The 19026-nt window shown below is 36.5% G+C and overlaps 2 protein-coding genes across 2 annotated transcripts; one reads left to right on the forward strand and one right to left on the reverse strand.

The window, feature by feature from the left end:
- The first annotated feature begins 220 nt into the window (after positions 1–220).
- On the forward strand, positions 221–3715 carry LOC124845860 (glucan endo-1,3-beta-glucosidase 8-like). Its single transcript, XM_047323046.2, has 2 exons — positions 221–1271; positions 2406–3715. The coding sequence occupies exons 1-2, from the start codon at positions 937–939 to the stop codon at positions 3511–3513; spliced, it is 1443 nt and encodes a 480-aa protein (XP_047179002.1). The 5' UTR covers positions 221–936; the 3' UTR covers positions 3514–3715.
- A 1152-nt stretch (positions 3716–4867) lies between these two features.
- Positions 4868–6511, reverse strand: LOC124845861 (GATA transcription factor 2-like). The gene is made up of 2 exons (XM_047323047.2): positions 6116–6511; positions 4868–5622 (listed from the first exon to the last, which is right to left on the reverse strand). The coding sequence occupies exons 1-2, from the start codon at positions 6206–6208 to the stop codon at positions 4942–4944; spliced, it is 774 nt and encodes a 257-aa protein (XP_047179003.1). The 5' UTR covers positions 6209–6511; the 3' UTR covers positions 4868–4941.
- Between the last annotated feature and the right edge of the window lie 12515 nt (positions 6512–19026).

Consider the following 19026-nt stretch of genomic DNA (forward strand, 5'->3'; position numbering starts at 1 on the left):
AATCGATGAGCATTTGTTATAGTGTTTGACGTTATTATAATAGATGTTTTTCATTCTTATAAACGAGAATCGATGAGCATTTATTAACTCGAATAAATAAATTAATTAATTTTGGAAACCGTGAGAAGTTGAGGTAGTTTGCACCTTATTGCTTTCTTCTTTGCTTCAATATAAAGTCCAAAACTCTTTCTCACTTCACACAATAAATAACATCAACTTCCAATTTTTCTTCAAACAATCAATATTTCATCCAAAACCGACACAAACACAGAACAAAGCATCACCTTTCTCTTTCACCTCTTTCTTTAGCATTGATTCAAACTTCCATTATTTTCATTCCATTCATTGAACTGCATTTATGTTTTCTTACAGTTACCACTTTCTCTTATAGTTCAAAGCCTTTCTCAAGTTAACTGACTATTATTACAGGAAAATGTCTTTTTAACATAAGTTTTTTACCAGTCTCTCTAGATCCACAACCTGGTGTCACCTTACCTGAATCACAACAAAGTTGCGGAGGTAATCAATGCTTGTCTTTCTTCTTTGGGAGCTAAAGGGATTTTCATTCAACCCTTTTTTTTCATAAATTTTTCTACTTTTCTCATTTTGTCACTTATTTTAGTCAGAAAAGTGTAGGGAACAAACAAACTTGATTCTTGTATTTATAAGAAAGAACTTCTGGGGGTTGGCATTCTTCATATTCAATATAGATTGGTAAAATACTGCAAACCATAGCAAATAGTTTTTTTTTTAAACCAACTCATTATTCTTCATTGGTGGGGTGAAAAAGTGTTCTGGATTTTTCATCCTAAAATGAGCTCACTTTCACTTCTCACCCTAAGTAGTGTTTTGAATAGACAAATCTTGTGATCACCCAAAAGCCTTTGAATAGCAAATAATTTGTAGCAATACACTTTTGTTGTTTTTTCGGGAGTGATGGGAAAAGGGTGGTTTTTGAGATGGGTTTTTGCAGTGATTGGGGTGATGGGTTGGTGGGGTGTGGAAGGGCTTGGGGTGAACTGGGGGACTCAAGCCACACACCAGTTGAGAGCAGACACTGTGGTTGAGATGTTGAAGGACAATGGGATTCAAAAGGTGAAGCTGTTTGATGCAGATGAGTCTTGCATGATGGCGCTATCTGGGTCAGGGATTGAAGTCATGGTTGCCATTCCCAATAACCAACTATCTGAGATGAATGACTATGATCGTGCCATGCAGTGGGTGAAGAAGAATGTCACAAGTTACAACTTCAGGGGTGGAGTTAACATCAAGTGAGTTAAATAATTTTCTTTCTCCTATTGTGAATGTGAGATGAGCTTTTAATCTTGAGGGAGTGTGGAATGTAGGCAAGAAGTTATGTAATATGTTTGAATAATGAATCCCATCTGAATGTTTATTTGATTTCATGTTTTGCTTGGTAATTTGGATTCTTGCATAATATGAGGTTCTTTGTGATTAAGAAAAAAAAAACAGATTACTGATATTTTGTTTTGGAAAAAATTTGATTTAAAACACATCTCTAACTGTTTGATTTGTATCTTTATTACATTGTTGTTCAATCAAAATTGAAATTTTATTACTTAATAGGTCACATAATAAAAATTACCTTAAAAATTAAGTACATTACTGAGATAAAATTTTATTCCTAACGAAAATTAGTACATAACTTAAATTTTTCTACATTTTATCATATGGCTAAAACGATGGTTACTATGTGACTGTATTCAAATTTGCCTTCACTGGATCTAAAATGGAGACACAGAAAAGTGACCTGAAATTGTACCTTTTTTCTGCATATAGATTCTTTTTATTTTTGGTAGTTGTGGTGTGTCTTCTTGTGAGAGTGTTTGAAACAAGTGATTTTAATTGGCTTATTCAACTGCTAGATCAGTAGTACTAATTCCCTTTGTGACTAAAAAATCATTTAGAACTTTACTATTTGAAAATAAATAATTTTGAGAAAGCTCATTGCACTTCTTCTTTCCCATCTTTAATAAATGGAGAACATTGATCTTGAAAAGATGGAAGGAAGCGGAGAAAAACTTTGGATAAATTCTGCCTGTGTTTGAGCTTCAGAAAAACTTCTGTGCTACTCCAACTTGGTTTTCTTTTCCTTTGCAATTGCTCAAGAAATTTGAGATTAAGATTTCAGTAAAATCTTCCACAAAGTTACAACTCCAAATGACAAGTCCACTAAGGATGAAATATTAGTATTGGAAATTGGAGTTGCCACTTGAAAAAAAATCATAGAACTTTTGTCCTGTCTTGAGAACTTTTCCTCAATTCTGAGATTTGAACTAGGTGATTCCAATCAATAATGAATGCATATTGGTTTTGTTTATATTTGAGTTCCAATGAACTCTTAGTGTTTGTTCATTTTTCACTCCATGTTTATTCTTTCACAGGTATGTAGCAGTTGGGAACGAGCCATTTTTGAAATCCTACAATGGCTCATTGATGCAAGTCACCTTCCCTGCACTACAGAACATTCAGAATGCCCTCAATGAAGTTGGTGTAGGAGACTACATAAAAGCCACAGTGCCCTTAAATGCTGATGTGTATGAGTCTCCAATAAACAACCCTGCTCCATCAGGTGGAATGTTTAGGCCTGATATAAGTGACCTAATGATTCATATTGTGCAATTTTTGGCCAAGAACAATGCACCATTCACTGTGAACATTTACCCCTTCTTGAGCCTCTATGGGAATGACAATTTCCCTTTTCACTATGCCTTCTTTGATGGGGTAGCTAACCCCATAAATGATAATGGGGTTTCATACACCAATGTCTTTGATGCAAACTTTGACACCTTGGTCTCTGCCCTCCAAAAAGTGGGGTATGGAGACATGCCAATTCTGGTAGGAGAGGTAGGATGGCCAACAGATGGTGACAAAAATGCCAATGTAGGCAATGCTTTTAGGTTCTACAATGGACTTCTACCGAAGCTTGCATTGAACAGAGGGACCCCACTTAGGCCAAAATATATTGAAGTTTATCTTTTTGGCCTCATTGATGAGGATGCCAAAAGCATTGCCCCAGGGAACTTTGAACGCCATTGGGGAATTTTCAAGTATGATGGAAAGCCTAAGTTTCCAATGGACCTTTCTGGAAAAGGCCAAAACAAGTCACTAGTTGGTGCTCAAAATGTATACTATCTTGATCCAAAGTGGTGCATGTTCAACCCTGATGCACAGAACCTAAGCAAACTTGCTGATAACATAAACTATGCATGCTCCCTTGCTGATTGCACTGCACTTGGATATGGATCTTCTTGCAACAACTTGGATGCCAATGGGAATGCCTCTTATGCATTTAACATATATTACCAGACACAGGATCAGAATGACTTGGCCTGCAATTTTGAAGGTTTGGCAAGGCTTACAACAAGCAACATTTCAACACCAACTTGCAACTTTATTGTTCAGATAAATCCTTCCCTTTCCCCTTCTTTGAGGCCATCAATAGTAGCTTTCTTATCAATCACTCTTCTACCCTTGATTTTAATGTTGTAGGGTCTTGTACATACATCATTATTAATATTATTATCATTATTGTTATAGGTAGTAGGAACTATACACATACATGTGATCATGAGTTATTGTACTTGAGATATTCTGAATGTTTGAACATTCATTTACTCAAGAACTTTTTCACCGATAAGATGGAAAAAGTTGCTTTTTAAGTCTTAAGTAAAATGCATTTGACTTTCTCTTCTGTGATCTAATTCAGCTGTCTTCACATGTGTCTGTGAAATACCATGATATTATATATAAATGGTGTCATCAAAATAAATCAGTTTCATTGATAATACAAAAATCAACCGACAACTACATGAATAAAAGATTATAAATTTGTAGAGGCGTCAACTCTTACTTCTTCGTTAACCACAAGAATTCTTTATTTTACTTTTCATGAATAAGCTCTTAAATTATTAGATGCTAGAATCAAATGTACTATTTAAAAGCAAAGTGCTTATAATAAAAGAAGAGAATGTTTTAACTGGAAAATCAATACACTAACTAGTGGAGTGTTTAGAAATAAAGTTATAAACTTGTGATTTTACTTATAAAACTTATACCTTATTTTCTTTTCTTTTCAAACATTCGTAAAAGGACACAGAAAACAAACAAATGTCATTTTCAGTGTTTTCTGTATAAATATTAGTAAAGCAAAATTAAAGAGAAAACAAAGTGGCAGTTTAGTAATTAAAAACCTAAAGGAAAACAAAGAAAAACATAAATAAACGCTATAATTTTGTTCCTCTTATTCTTTGATGAAAGTATAGTGAAAATAAAAGTCACGAGCATATTATAATGGAGGAAGGTAGTGCATGCCAACTGCAAAGTTCAAATTTCAAACAAATAGCTCTCTCACGTGCTTATAGTGAAAGCATATGATACCAAGTGGAACAAAATTCGTGACATTGACAAGGAAATTTCAAAGCACAAAAAGACAAATCAGAAAAATGGAGCAATATTGAAAAATCCAATAAGCCACCAATGTGTGTCTAAAGAAGAAAAAGGTAAGAGCAAAAGGCTTATATAACATGTTTTGAATGGTATATAACATGGATAACTGGTTTTGAACTTTGGATTCTGAATTGTATAACATGGATAACTGGTTTTGAACTTTGGATTTTGAATTGCATTGCAATCTGTAGTGTATAAGTTTGGATAAATGGGTTGTGACAGATTTAGCAAAACAACAGTTGAATAATATTTCAACATAATTTAAAATCACAAACCATGATTTGAGTAAAAATGGGGAAATGAAAAAACAGAAGTTCTTCCTTTCCTTGCATATTGCAAGCTATAATCTGCACTTGTTTCAGTACTTTTGAAAGTGTGCTTCATATGGCTCATAATATCTGTTTCCAAATAATCTGTTCCTTGATTTTGAAGTTTGGTTGTACATAAAAAGTATGCAGTAAAATCACTTCACTACTTCTGAGTAGATAGAACACTCATTCTCATCTCCATGACTCTCTTGTGTGAATTTGAATGCAAATAGCTAACAAAAGTAGGGCTCTTGGCTGGCCTATATTCGGGCAACAACCTTCCAGACTTGTACCTCACACCACATGCATTGCATAGTGTCTTTGGACCCAATGGTCCTGCCCTCCACTGTGGGGTCCTCTGAGCCAGACAATGTGTGCACCTTCTTGGAATTGGGTGCTGCCCATTATTATTATTACTACTATTGTTCACTTCACCCTCATCACAATACTCCCCCAGTTTCTCCTTCCTAACCACAATATCCACTTTCACTTCTTGCTCATCCTTCTTCTTTGGGACAATGAGTTCACTATCAGCCAACCAATAGGCTTGTTTCAAGAGAGGAGGGTCAGAACTCAACACTTGAGTACTGAAATTATTTGACCAAGTGCTTAGAGTGTGTTTTGTCCTTGGTGCTGATAGCCTCTTCCTCTTGCTCCTGGCTTTCCCTGGCACAGAAAAATTCTGCAGAGGACAGTAACTTTGTTGGGGTCTTTGCATTGTGCTTGAAGGCTTGGTGCTAGGGCTCGTGGTTTCAACACCAGGGGGTGCCAAGAGGCAACTTGGCTTACTGGAAAAACAGTCTTCCACAAACACAGACAACCATTCCATGCCAAAATCCTCTTCCTGCTCACATTTTAGGTTCCAGAAAACAGATCAGTTTAGTTGGTACAATCACATAACACAGCATCAAGCACATACATACACACCAACAAATATTGAAACTTGATTAGTTTGTTTCTTCAGTCCATGGAAAAGTCATCAATTTTAGTCTCTATATATGCATAAAAGTGAAGTTGTGGTTCTAGAAGAAGAGTTCTGTCACCCTTTCAGCGCAAAATTGCCACAAAAACTTGCTCTGATAAACCACCCCCAAACCAGTTTCCTCATACAAGACTCAAAGTTAAAAGGAATGAACCAAGTCAACAGATTAACCTTAAAACACTGTATTCACACAAAAGAATTTCTCCCTCAGCACTAAAATCAAAAGGGGAGTGGTCTAGAAGGAAAATCCATGTGTTAAAACTAGGAAAAAGGAAGCAAGGCAAGAAAACTTTATCAAACAAGTGCCAAAAGCAGCAAAATAGAAAGGTGGAATGAATAGGCCAAACACACTAACCATGTTCTGATGTGAGAAAAGGTCATCAAGGGTGGGAAGCTCTTGCTGACACTCACTAGAAACTGATACATTTCTGCAAACATCCATGTCCATGAGCAAGAGAGTGAAGCTGAGAAGATTAGCAAGAAGAAGAAGAAGAAAAAAGAGAGAAACAAAGTGAAGTGTTTGAAAATGGTGTTACATGTCACACTACTCAACACTCTCTCTTTATGGTCCTCAGAGTTTTTGTCGGCAGATAAAGGCTAAAGAAAGAAAAACAGATCAAATTTTGAAAGTTCAATCTGCGAGAGAGTTAACATCCCTGTCTCATGCACACACTCACCAATCAACATCTATCGTTTTTCATTAGCAACGTTTACCTCATAACATCAATTATCTTTATGAACCCTTTATTACCTTATGTTATTCCACCGTGTCTTCTTCCTTTTGTCATCAAAATAATGACACAGAGTAAAGTAATTGTTTAAAATGGTAGTGAAATAATTTACAACACCTTTGTCCAAAACTTTCTCTTTATTTTTGGTTAAAAGTAAAAGGGTAGAATCGATTGGCAGAACTCTTGCTTGCATGGTTGTCTTTCTGTGGATACAGCCTCTGTTCACTCACAAGTATCAAGAGACACATTTCTTCACTTGCATGTGTTGAACCATCTACAAACATATAATTATTATTGATAAATATATATTTTAAACAGTATAACTTGGTTTCTTTCCTTCCTTATGATATTAGTTTAGATTTTCTTTTAATAGGTATGTAGGAAGTATCTTTCGTATCTTCTTAACATACATTTGGTATAATTTTTCATATTCTTATTCAAGTTTTTCTTTAATGGTATGATTCAATCATAGATAGATTCTAAAAAACCAACTTAAAAATGTCGAATCTAATATAAATTTATAAAAGGAAAAACTAAAGTTTAATTGAAATTTTTCTCACTTAATTATTATCATTATATTATTTTTGTGAATTTTGTTATCCATGCTTTTCGCGTATCTTAGCATCATACTTTCATTTTTGTACATGTACTATATAAGGTGGACGACCGGTAATGGGCGTTGACGGCGATCCACCGGAGGTGACCAACGCAGCAGTGAATAACCGATTGGAAGGCAGTTAATGGCATTAATGTGTATTAAAGGTAAGTAACCCCTAGTGCGAAAGACATTTATAGCTAATTAATGGGTAATATCAGGCACATTATGCCGGATATAAAGACGTTAGCAAATGATTAGGCACAAGATTTATTACATTAAAGGGCATTAAATGACGTCCAATGAGCTGGATGATTACAAAGCCTATAAATACAACACTAATGACCAGGTACATTGGATTTTCTGATTTGATAGGAGACCTTGGAAGACACCCCAATAACTTGAGCGTCAGAGTGTTTCCTTGCAATTCACTCCGTTGAACCGATTGGGGAAGGAGATCTGAATCATTTTACACAGGAAGAGAGCAAGCAAGTGGAGCAGAGACCTCAGACCCGCTTTAAACATAAACATTTGGCGACCACCGTGGGGCCAAGGAGAGTAGAGGAAATACCTACAGAAACCACAATGGCAGAGCAACTTCAACTACAGGTACTTCAGGAGATGCAAAGACAAATGCAGGAGCTAAGAGATGAGGTAGCGACTTTGAGAGCTGAGAGGAGTAGAGGACCAGGAGGACGTACGGTCCTACAGTCGGTAAATAACGATGCAAGGGGTATGGGTGAGGAGGATAGAGGAGAGAGTAGCCATACCGTCCAAGACACGGGTGGAAGGCCAGAGGCAAACGATGTCAGGGGGAATTCTCAGAATGTGGGCCGCCGAGCAAAAAAAGTGAACCCAGGGAGTCATTTACCACTCATTGAGCGCCTTGACCGTGCAGAGGGACTCCATCCTTTTACTACAGCGGTAATGAGGGCGATTATGCCGGAGATTAAGATGTTACCATCAATGGATAGATACAATGGGACATCTGACCCCGAGAAACATCTGCGCTCTTTTGTAGATGCGATGGTAGTGTACTCGTTGAATGACATGCTATGGTGTCAGGTCTTTTCCTTGTCATTAAGGGGAGAGGCTTTAGACTGGTGATGACAAATTTCTGAACACCGAAAACGGCGCCAAAAACTTGTAACCTCGGCAAGTGTGACCGAATCGTATCAAGTAATAAACTTGGTAAGACCAAGTATCGTTCTCCCAAAGGACTCACGGCCTAGTTAGTTATATGACTTCTTGATTATTTAAGACTTGTGAAAATAAACAAATTCTTGAGGTTTCAAATGCAAAAGAAAAAAAGTAAACATGTATGCATGAGTTTTGATCAATGGAAAGAAGAACCATTTCCAGCATGAGCAGCTCATTTCCAGCATAAATGCACTTCATTTCTTCAATCTTATAGATGTGCAGTTTTGTTCAACTCAAAACAATTTGGACCTCCTTGCAACCAATTAAGAGTCTAGAACCATATTTAATTTCTTTTTGTGGCCATGAGATGCATTGTCCAATGATAAATTCCAGCCACCACAAGTACTAAACAGCAAGCAAACAATGCAAACATATTAGAACACTCAAACAGTAATCACTGGACTGACATAGGGGAGTAAAAACATTACTGGGAACAGTACAGAACTAATTTGAACAAAGTAAAAACTATACGTGAAAATAGACATCTAGACGAAACTATGAAAAAAAATTGCATGGAAAACGGATAAGAATTGAACTCAAACGAGGACACACAAGTTGACACAGCATTCACGCAGCACTGTGCGAAAATTTAAATGACTGAGATGCATTGGGCTCAACTGCCATTTCTCATTTAACCTTCAAATGTCCCAAATTGTATCTCCAAATTTTCCTTGTAAAATAATTATCTCAGATAATTCAAATTAGTTAAAATAAGAATTTCCAATCAAATTTAGCACAATTAGGAAAAATAGGATAATATTGTACATTCAAGCACAATTCCTTGATTAAATCCGATACAATAAACTAAGTGAAATCAATAAAATATTGATTCATCAAAATAGACCACACTTAGTCTTTTGCACTCCTGGGCAAAATCAAGACGCAGATCAAGGAATAGTTCAAAAGACATCAGGGAAGTGACACAAACTCAGCACGCAGAAAACAAAGACTAACGAGGATAGAAACAGAATTACATAGTTCTCCAGGAATCTGGACCAAGAAAGGAAGTAGACAATATCCGACACAGAATCAATCAGAAAAAACAGATACTCATGAAATCATCCAAGCAATTCAGTACAAGGAAAGCAGTCAATCAGTTCAAGAGATGAATCAAAAGCAACAGAGCCTCACAGATGCACACAATCAGTGTTTCTCTCAAGTGTTTAATGTAAATCAATGTCACTCAATGCACTCAAGAAAGCAATCACAAATAGACTTGGCAAGCCTCTAATATCAACACTCAAACACATTCGCATGTTCAAATCAAAAGGTCTTTTCATGGTTGTAATGGGGCCAAGGACAAGGGAGGATATATCTGGATAAGAAGCTACAAACCATAAGGAACAGAGGAGCAATGGGGAACAAGTGTAAACACATTCAAACACACCCACAACCTCTAATTTCATCCTCTTCTTGACTCCATTATTCACAATTATTCACATTTTTTTTTCACTATTTTTCTGCTTTCTTTTTTTTTCCATCCTGTCTCTTTTCTTTTCTCTCTTTTCAAAACAAAACTGTAAAAGACAAGATACACATATATTTACCGAAACAAAACAAGAAGAGGGACCAACTAGCCAACTCATCAGAAACCCCCAAGAGACCACACTTGTTCCCAAAACACTTCCAAAGCTCCAAAATTCCCTAAGGTTAAGGTAATCATGGTTTTTCACTTAGGGCTAGTGTATGAGCATTCAAAACAAAGAAATGGGGGAAAGTATAGGCTCAAAAAGGGTTTTCAAAGGATTAGAACAAGGTGAGCTTATTTGGCTAGAGAGGCTCAAAAACAAAACAGCCTTTATCACTTCCAAACATGCATATCAATCAAGAGTTATCAACAAGAGTCAAGCCAAGGCATATGTGCAAGCAATCAAGAGACATATCACACACAAGAAAGAACATAAAGTGGCTGATGGACAAATTTGTAAGCACCAAAATATGATGTCACAAACTTGTTTCACAATCGGCAAGTATGACCGAATCGTTCAAGTAATAAAACTTGGTAAGACCAAGTATCGTTCTTCCCAAAGGACTCACGGCCTAGTTTAGTTATGTGGTTTCTTGATTAACTAAGACTTACAAACGAAATATTTGGGTTTAAAATGCAAGACAGAAAATAAACATGTATGCATGAATTTTGATCAATGGCAAAGACAAAAGATAAACACTTTCAATGGAATATATGAATGAATATGTTGTTGGGGGTCAATTTCATCTCATCCACTCTCATATATTTTAGGAATTCATCATTCAAATCATCATTGTTAATGCCACTCACTAATGTACCATTCTAGATGGCTTCTCCCTAATCAAATAGTTCATACAATTCCTAGCATTCCTAATGATTAGTTCATGAGCAGGAGCTTAAGGCAACCAATATAATATTGTCAGTAAATATTGGGAGAAATTCCCCGGATCTAGATTTCCCCGTACGTGTCCGTATCAACAAAACCAATAATCATGCATTAGAATGAGTTAAACAATGCAAGCATTGAGCAAAGAGGAAAAACCCTAACTAATGATGAAAGAAAGCATATGTCTTAATTCAAAGATGTATCAACAAATCCATATATGAGAGCTTCAAGAGATTACTTGATTCCCCAACAAACATACAAGGTTTAGTTCACCATATTCATGGTGAACCTAGATGAATAACAATGAAAGTATGAAAGAATAAACCCAATAAAGGTGAAGAGGTAGCCTGAGCATCCAAGATCCTCCTTCAAAGGGGTGAAAGAGAGAGTGTTTGCCTCGTTTCTGCCAAAGATGCTAACTAAAGGACGTGCAAGCCCTTATATACTAATCTAGAGTTACAAAAGATTACAAAAGCCCAAGCCCAAAAGTGCCGCTCAGCGCCATTTACCGCTCAGCGGTGGTTACGCGTCTTCTTTCTTCCCCTCAGCGGCCATTTGCCCCTCAGCGGTTCCAACGCCACCTCTTGAGTGCCGCTCAGCGGTAGTTTGCCGCTGAGCGGTGCCTTCGACTTCTCCTTTTTGCACTCTTTCTTGTCTTTTCTAATGTCCTCTCTCTTATTCTTCACTTCTTTCACCAAATTCACCTCAAAACCTGCACAAAAACACTTAAATCAAGCATAAACCTGTCCAGCTCTCTTATTTCTGAAAATATAAACAAAAGGCATGATTTCAAGCTAGTTTCTAAGTCTAAAGGTTGCTTTTAGTATCAATTTAAGCATGAAAATAACAGTTTTTCAACTGTTATCACAACCCCAAACTTAGAACTTTGCTTGTCCTCAAGCAAATAAAATGTAACTCCATCTCCAACCAATTCATATGATGGTTCACTCATTCAAAATCCTCTTTTCAAGATAAGTAATAACTTCACTCAAACTTAAGACCAAGAGTTCAATCAAGATGTGCACATGCTTTAGTGTTCACAAAGTCATTTAAATTCCAACAAATGCTATTTTTCATGAATGATCAATCAATTAAGCATGGATGTTCATGTGCTTATGGAATATTTCCTCACTAGGTAAAGTGTTTCACTCAACACACAAGTGTATAAGAGGTAAAGTGTTTCACTCATTCACTCCACTATCACAATGTCACATGAATCAACTTTGCCTTTCATTTAACCACAATCAAATACATTCACAAGCATGCATCATCACAAGGACTTTTCAATGGCTTATAATGTGGCTGGGCTAACAAGAAAATTGGTTTTTCTGGATCACAAAATCCTTGAGTTAAGAGAATCATAACAACACAATCTTCTTATTCATTCCCAACTTTCTTTTGCCTTTGCTTTTGCATTTGCATTGAGCTTTGCTTCTTTTTCTTTTCTTTTCTTTGCATATTCTTACTTTTTAGCTGTTAGCTCAATGCTTTTTCCTTTTTCATGTTTCCCCAATAACCCCAAACTTGAACATTTAACAATACCACACAAGATCTTCTACTTAACTCAAGGTAAAGATTTTCAATCAAGGGTGTTCAGTGTATATTTAAGGCTAAGGGTTCAAAGGATAGAACACAACGTGTTCTCTTTTAGAAGGCTAACTTTATGAATTTGGCCAATAAAAAGGGTTTCAAAAACACGGCCTTTGATCATATGATGCAAAACAAGCAATTGATTCAATCATAGAAAACCTGGGCAAAGTCATTCATGCTTTCAAAGTAATAGCATTCAACAATAACAACTCTGGAGCTCAAAACCTCACATATAAGCTCATTCACATTTGACATGCACATCCTGCTTAATTTCACAATCACAATCATGATATTACATTTGTTCACAAAGCTTGTGAATCACCTGTATAAGCATTTTAATGTGCACATCATCTCAACATCAATCAATCAATAAGCATCATCAAGCATTACTTATCACACAATCACAGTTAATAGCAAACCATCACAAAAACCAGGTGTTCAATAGAGTACATCAAACCCTAATCTAAAAACAAAAACAAATAAGTTCAGAAAACTTAAACCACAAAAGCATAATCATATGATAGCATTCATCAGTAAATGCTATCTCAGCTCCTCATCAGTCCGAGCTCTCTGTATCTTCCTCTTCCTCTTCATCATCATCTTCATCAAATGCATCCTCCTCCTCAGCTTCATCTTCATCCATGTCTCGGCTGAAGCTTCAGCTGCTTCAGCTCCTCCATATACTGGTTCTTCTGGCCAAGCTACCACATTATGGAATTCATCCATAGTCCACCTGTGTGCTGGAGGGGTATCATACATCCCCACTATCATCTCAGCCGTGGCCACCTGCCCTCTGTGGATGGACTGCAACTGAGCACCTATAAGAGACATATACATGTCCCTCATCTGGAATGGTTCTGCCTCATGAGTATCAGCAGAAGTCCTGCTCTGTGCTGGCCTTCTCTCTCTACGAGCCTGGCGTGGTGGCACTGGCTGGGCTGCCTCCTCACCTCCACAGTACTGTCTGTAATAGGCCTCATCTATAGCTTTTCTTGGCCTCTCAAATGGTGGAACAGAAGTGTCCACCCCAGCTAGCTTGCAAAGGTGAGTGATCAAAGAAGGATGTCCCAGTGGTGCTTTGTTGTTTGAGGTGTTAGCACACACACTAATCTCATCAGCTATCACCTGATAGCATGGCCTCTAACATAGCCCAAATAATTCTCAGCTGGATAATCACCAATCTTCTTTGCATTGGGTAGAATTCTTGACCACAGCTATGTTTGCAGGTGCTGGATAGTGCTAGCTTTCCCCAATCATTCCCTAACACTTGCTCTCCAAATTGAGGAGCAAAGTTAGGTATCATTCCAACCTTTCTCTCCATTAGAAGTCTCCTGTCCTGAACCACCCTAAAGTGCTTCTCATGTTTCCTAGAGAGGAACCTGCCATTATGGGGCTGCTCTGGTTCCTTTTCCTTTCTCTTGGTTGCCATGGTTTTCAATCTCTTTCCTGAAGAGGATGCCATTCCTGCATTCAAACAAATCCAAAACCACAGAACATGATGTTAATCATTAGTAAACACAAAACAAACTCCTTTTGAAGCTAAACCACCGCTGAGGGCCAGAATTTCCCCTCAGCGCCACCAGTGCCACATTCAAACACGCAAAAACCAGAAAAAACAAATCTGGCAGAGTGCCGCTCAGCGGTAAATGCCGCTCAGCGGTATCTGCAGATTTTTGAAATCAGTTTTTAAAGCTTCCTAACTCCACCCAAATGCAATTTTCAGTTTTCCAGTTCATAATCATGCAGTTTAATCGGTTCAAACATCAAATATATCATCAAATCATGCATAGAAATCAAAACCCCTAAATATTCATGCTTTGACAATCACATTCAAATTCAAGAACCCTAGAATGAACAAAATGCATTTTACTTACTTGGGTGGAGATACTAGATGCATGAGAATGCTTCAAACTAGAATGCTCTCTTCCAACCCCAAACTTTGATGGCACACTAGTGAAAAAGTGAATAGAAGAGAGATTTTCTTAAGAGGGAAGAGTGAAAAGATGTGGAAAACCTAGGAGAAGGTGTGTGGAAGTGTTTGTGCAGAGAGAAGTCTGGAAATAAACCCTAAAACGCAGCTTGGGGTATAAAAATACCCTAATGGGCTCGGGTCCCGCTAAGGGGAACTAAAGCCCAGTCTGCGAGAGTACCGCTCAGCGGTAAATACCGCTCAGCGGCACTTTCGTGATGTGCTCCTCTCCTTCTTTTCTTGACCTACGTGCCTTCCCTACATGTCCCTCATAGGTTCCCTGCAATTCAATGTTAAAAATGCTTATGCAAACCCTAACTAAAATAAACAAACAAAAACAATCAATCAACTGGGTTGCCTCCCAGGTAGCGCTTGTTTAACGTCACGAGCCTGACCCAAATTCCACCAACACCCATCAGTAGGTGTTTCCAACTTACCAGCACCCATCAGTAGGTGCAAAATTTTCTCACCAACACCCATCAGTAGGTGTTACAAACCTAACATCCTTCAGTAGATGCTGGATCCAACAAAAATATTTACAAAACTAATGTTCACAAATTAAAAATTACAAAACCAAATCAAAAGTTTTTAAATTCACTGGGTTGCCTCCCAGCAAGCGCTCTTTTAATGTCATTAGCTTGACCCAGTAAAGCTCAAGTTCCTTCTTCTTTTTCTTCTTCTTCCTACTGAACTTCTTCAGAAATTTGATCAAACCAGGAACCTGTTGCAGTGTCTCAATCATAGGAACTTTAATCTCCAATTTCTTGAAGATTTCCATGAAGCACTTAAATTTCTTTTCCTTCCTATGATTCTTCTTTAGATGAGGATGTGATTTTTCATGTGATTTCTTCTTCTTTCCTCTCATCTTCTTTTTCTTCCTTTTTCTCTCCCTAAATTTTCTCTTTTTCTCTTCTTTTATTTTTTTCTTCCTTTCTCTTTTTCTCCTCAACTTCTTTATCTTCACACAAATTTTCTTTCTCTCTCTCTCTCAACCAATTCTTTTTCTTTTTCTTCATCTTTATCTTTCTCACTCAACTCTTCTTTCTCTTTTCTCTCTACCCTTTCCTCATCTCCCTCTAATTTTTCCTCATCAAGAATCTTGTCACTTTCAGTGATAATGACTTGCCCTTCCTCCTTAAGGTTAACATCAGTATTAACATCATCATTTAATATCTGACTAATGTGACGAAGTTGCATCTCCATTCTTTTACATGATTCTTCAATGCTTTTCTGAGTAGAGTCGGAATTTTTCAAAAATCGTTGAAGGGTGTCCTCCAACCTATCCAAACTTCCTGATAGAAAGGGTTGTTGCTGCCATTGTTGTTGTGGTTGGTTCTCAAATTGTCCAGCAGCTTGCCAAAATTGGCTTTGATCCATGCTTGAGTGAGGTTCCCACCATTGGTTGAGATTACTTTGGTAGAATTGAGTGCCCCTATAGTTAAACTCTTGACCAAATTGCATTCTGCAGACATTAGGCACAAAACCCTAAAAACAATTGTTAGCACAAAAAGATATAGAAGAAAATAAAGATTGAAAAGATATAAGAATAAAAGATTTAGAAGATAGAATCAAATAAAATAGAATAAAACCTAATCTAAAAAATAAAATCTAATCTAAAAGATAAAATAAAATAAAATCTAACCTAACCTAAAAGATAGAATAAGAATAAAATAAAATCTAACCTAAAAAGATAAAAAGATAAAATCTAATAAAATAAAATAAAATCTAATCTAAAAAGATAAAATAAAATCAAATAAAAACCGAAAAATAAAAAACAGAAAATAAAAACAGAAAACAGAAAAACAGAAAACAGAAAAATAAAATAAAATCAAATAAAATACAAACTGAAAAATATAAACAGAAAAATAAAATAAAATAAAAATTCGAAATTTAAAATAAAATAAAAAAAAAGTCAAAGATAATCAATAATCACACAAATTAACCAGTTAAACCACGAATCCCCGGCAACGGCGCCAAAAACTTGATGGACAAATTTGTAAGCACCAAAATATGATGTCACAAACTTGTTTCACAATCGGCAAGTATGACCGAATCGTTCAAGTAATAAACTTGGTAAGACCAAGTATCGTTCTTCCCAAAGGACTCACGGCCTAGTTTAGTTATGTGATTTCTTGATTAGCTAAGACTTAAGAAACAATATTGAAGTTTAATATGCAAGACGAAAATAAACATGTATGCATGAATTGATCAATGGCAAAGACAAAAGATAAACACTTTCAATGGAATTATGAATGAATATGTTGTTGGGGGTCAATTTCATCTCATCCACTCTCATATATTTTAGGAATTCAACATTCAAATCATCATTGTTAATGCCACTCTCTAATGTACCATTCTAGATGGCTTCTCCCTAATCAAATAGTTCATACAATTCCTAGCATTCCTAATGATTAGTTCATGAGTGCAGGAGCTTAAAGGCAACCAATATAATATTGTCAGTAAATATTGGGAGAAATTCCCCGGATCTAGATTTCCCCGTACGTGTCCGTATCAACAAAACCAATAATCATGCATTAGAATGAGTAAACAATGCAAGCAGGACAAGAGGAAAAACCTAACTAATGGATGGAAAAGAAAGCATATGTCTTAATCAAAGTCAAACAAAGCCATATATGAGAGCTTCAAGAGATTACATGAGCCCCAACAAACATACAAGGTTTAGTTCACCATATCATGGTGAATCTAGATGAAAACAATGAAAGTATGAAAGAATAAACCCATAAAGGTGAAGAGGTAGCCTGAGCATCCAAGATCCTCCTTCAAAGGGGAAAGAGAGAGTGTTTGCCTCGTTTCTGCCAAAGATCTCTAACTAAAGGACGTGCAAGCCCTTATATACTAATCTAGAGTTACAAAAGATTACAAAAGCCCAAGCCCAAAAGTGCCGCTCAGCGCCATTTACCGCTCAGCGGTGGTTACGCGTCTTCTTTCTTCCCCTCAGCGGCCATTTGCCCCTCAGCGGTTCCAACGCCACCTCTTGAGTGCCGCTCAGCGGTAGTTTGCCGCTGAGCGGTGCCTTCGACTTCTCCTTTTTGCACTCTTTCTTGTCTTTTCTAATGTCCTCTCTCTTATTCTTCACTTCTTTCACCAAATTCACCTCAAAACCTGCACAAAAACACTTAAATCAAGCATAAACCTGTCCAGCTCTCTTATTTCTGAAAATATAAACAAAATGCATGATTTCAAGCTAGTTTCTAAGTCTAAAGGTTGCTTTTAGTATCACTTTTAAGCATGAAAATAACAGTTTTTCAACTGTTATCAGTGAACCAAGAACTCCAAGGAAGATTAGGACTACTTCCACTTCGTCAAATCCATGCGTGGGAGTCTTTCTTAATAAGCTTTTATATTTGTCCCATGCATGACCCAGTGATTCCTCCATGCCTTGCCTAAATGATGAAATCTCTTGCTTTCCTTTATTTACCTTTGATTGTGGAAAGTATTTGTTTAGGAACTTTGTCACAACTGCTTCCCACTCTATAAAGCTTCCTTCTGGAAAAGAATTCAACAAAAGCTTAGCGTTGCCTCCTAATGAGAATGGAAACAGGCTAAGTTTGATTGCTTCGTCCGGCACCCCATTTATTTTCACCGTGTTGCAGATCTCATTAAAAGTTGTGAGGTGCTCATATGGGCTTTCGTGAGACAACCAATTAAATTGCTTACTCTTCACCAGTTGGATTAATGCCGGTTTCACCTCCATATTAGCTGCATTGACTCTTGGTCTTGCTATGCTATTGAAATGCTGAGGTCCAGCTATATTAGTGTAATCTGCAAGAGTTCTTCTAGCATTATTATTCTCCATATCCTCAGTACTATGGTCAGAACCTCGTGGTGGTGGTTGTAACAGAGTTTCCGGAGAAGGAAAAAGTTCTCTAGATGTACAAATTCTTCTCCTCTGTTTACTCTCGTCTAAACCTTCAAGAAGAGGTTCTGCAGTTTTCTTGCTCCTAGTTCGGATTGCTTCCTGCATACACAAGCAAACAAATCCCTAGAAGAATTGGTTAGCACAAAAAGATATAACAGAAGATATAAGATTCAGAGATAAAAGATAAAAACAGAAAAAATAAAAACAGAAAAATAAAATAAAATAAAATAAAAATAAAAACAGAAATAAAAATAAAATAAAAATAAAATAAATAAAATAAAATAAAATAAATAAAATAATAAAATAAAATAAAATAAAATAAAAATAAAAATAAAAACAGAAATTCAAAATTCAAAATTCAAAATTCAAAATTCAAGTCAAAGATAATCAATAATCACACAAATGAACTAGTTAAACCACGAGTCCCCGGCAACGGCGGCAAAAACTTGATGACAAATTTATGCACACTGAAAGACGACACCAAAAACTTGCAAGTGTGACCGAATCGTATCAAGTAATAAAACTAGCTAAGACCAAGTATCGTTTTCCGAAAGGACTCACGGCCTAGTTAGCTATATGATTTGTTGATTATTTGAGACTTGTGAACAATTGATTGTAGGTTTTAAATGCAAAAGACAATAATTAAACATGTATGCATGAACTTGATCAATGGAAAAGAGGAATACAAACACTTCAATGAATTAGATGAATGAGTTTGTTGTTGGGGTTATCAATTTCATCTTATCAACTCTCATATACTTTTAGGAATTCATCATTCTTTTCATCTATTGCTAATGCCACTCTCTAAATCACCTTGCAAGAAGGCATATCCTTAATTACGAGTTCATACAATTCCTAGTATCCCTAATAATTAATTCTTAAGTGCAGAAGCTTAACGGCGACCAACTCTCATATTCCTATGTCTAGGCAATATGCTATTGGGAGAA

Source organism: Vigna umbellata, chromosome 4 (genome assembly GCF_029865625.1).
Source record: "Vigna umbellata cultivar VRB3 chromosome 4, Vumbellata_1.0, whole genome shotgun sequence".
NCBI classification, from domain to species: domain Eukaryota; kingdom Viridiplantae; phylum Streptophyta; class Magnoliopsida; order Fabales; family Fabaceae; genus Vigna; species Vigna umbellata.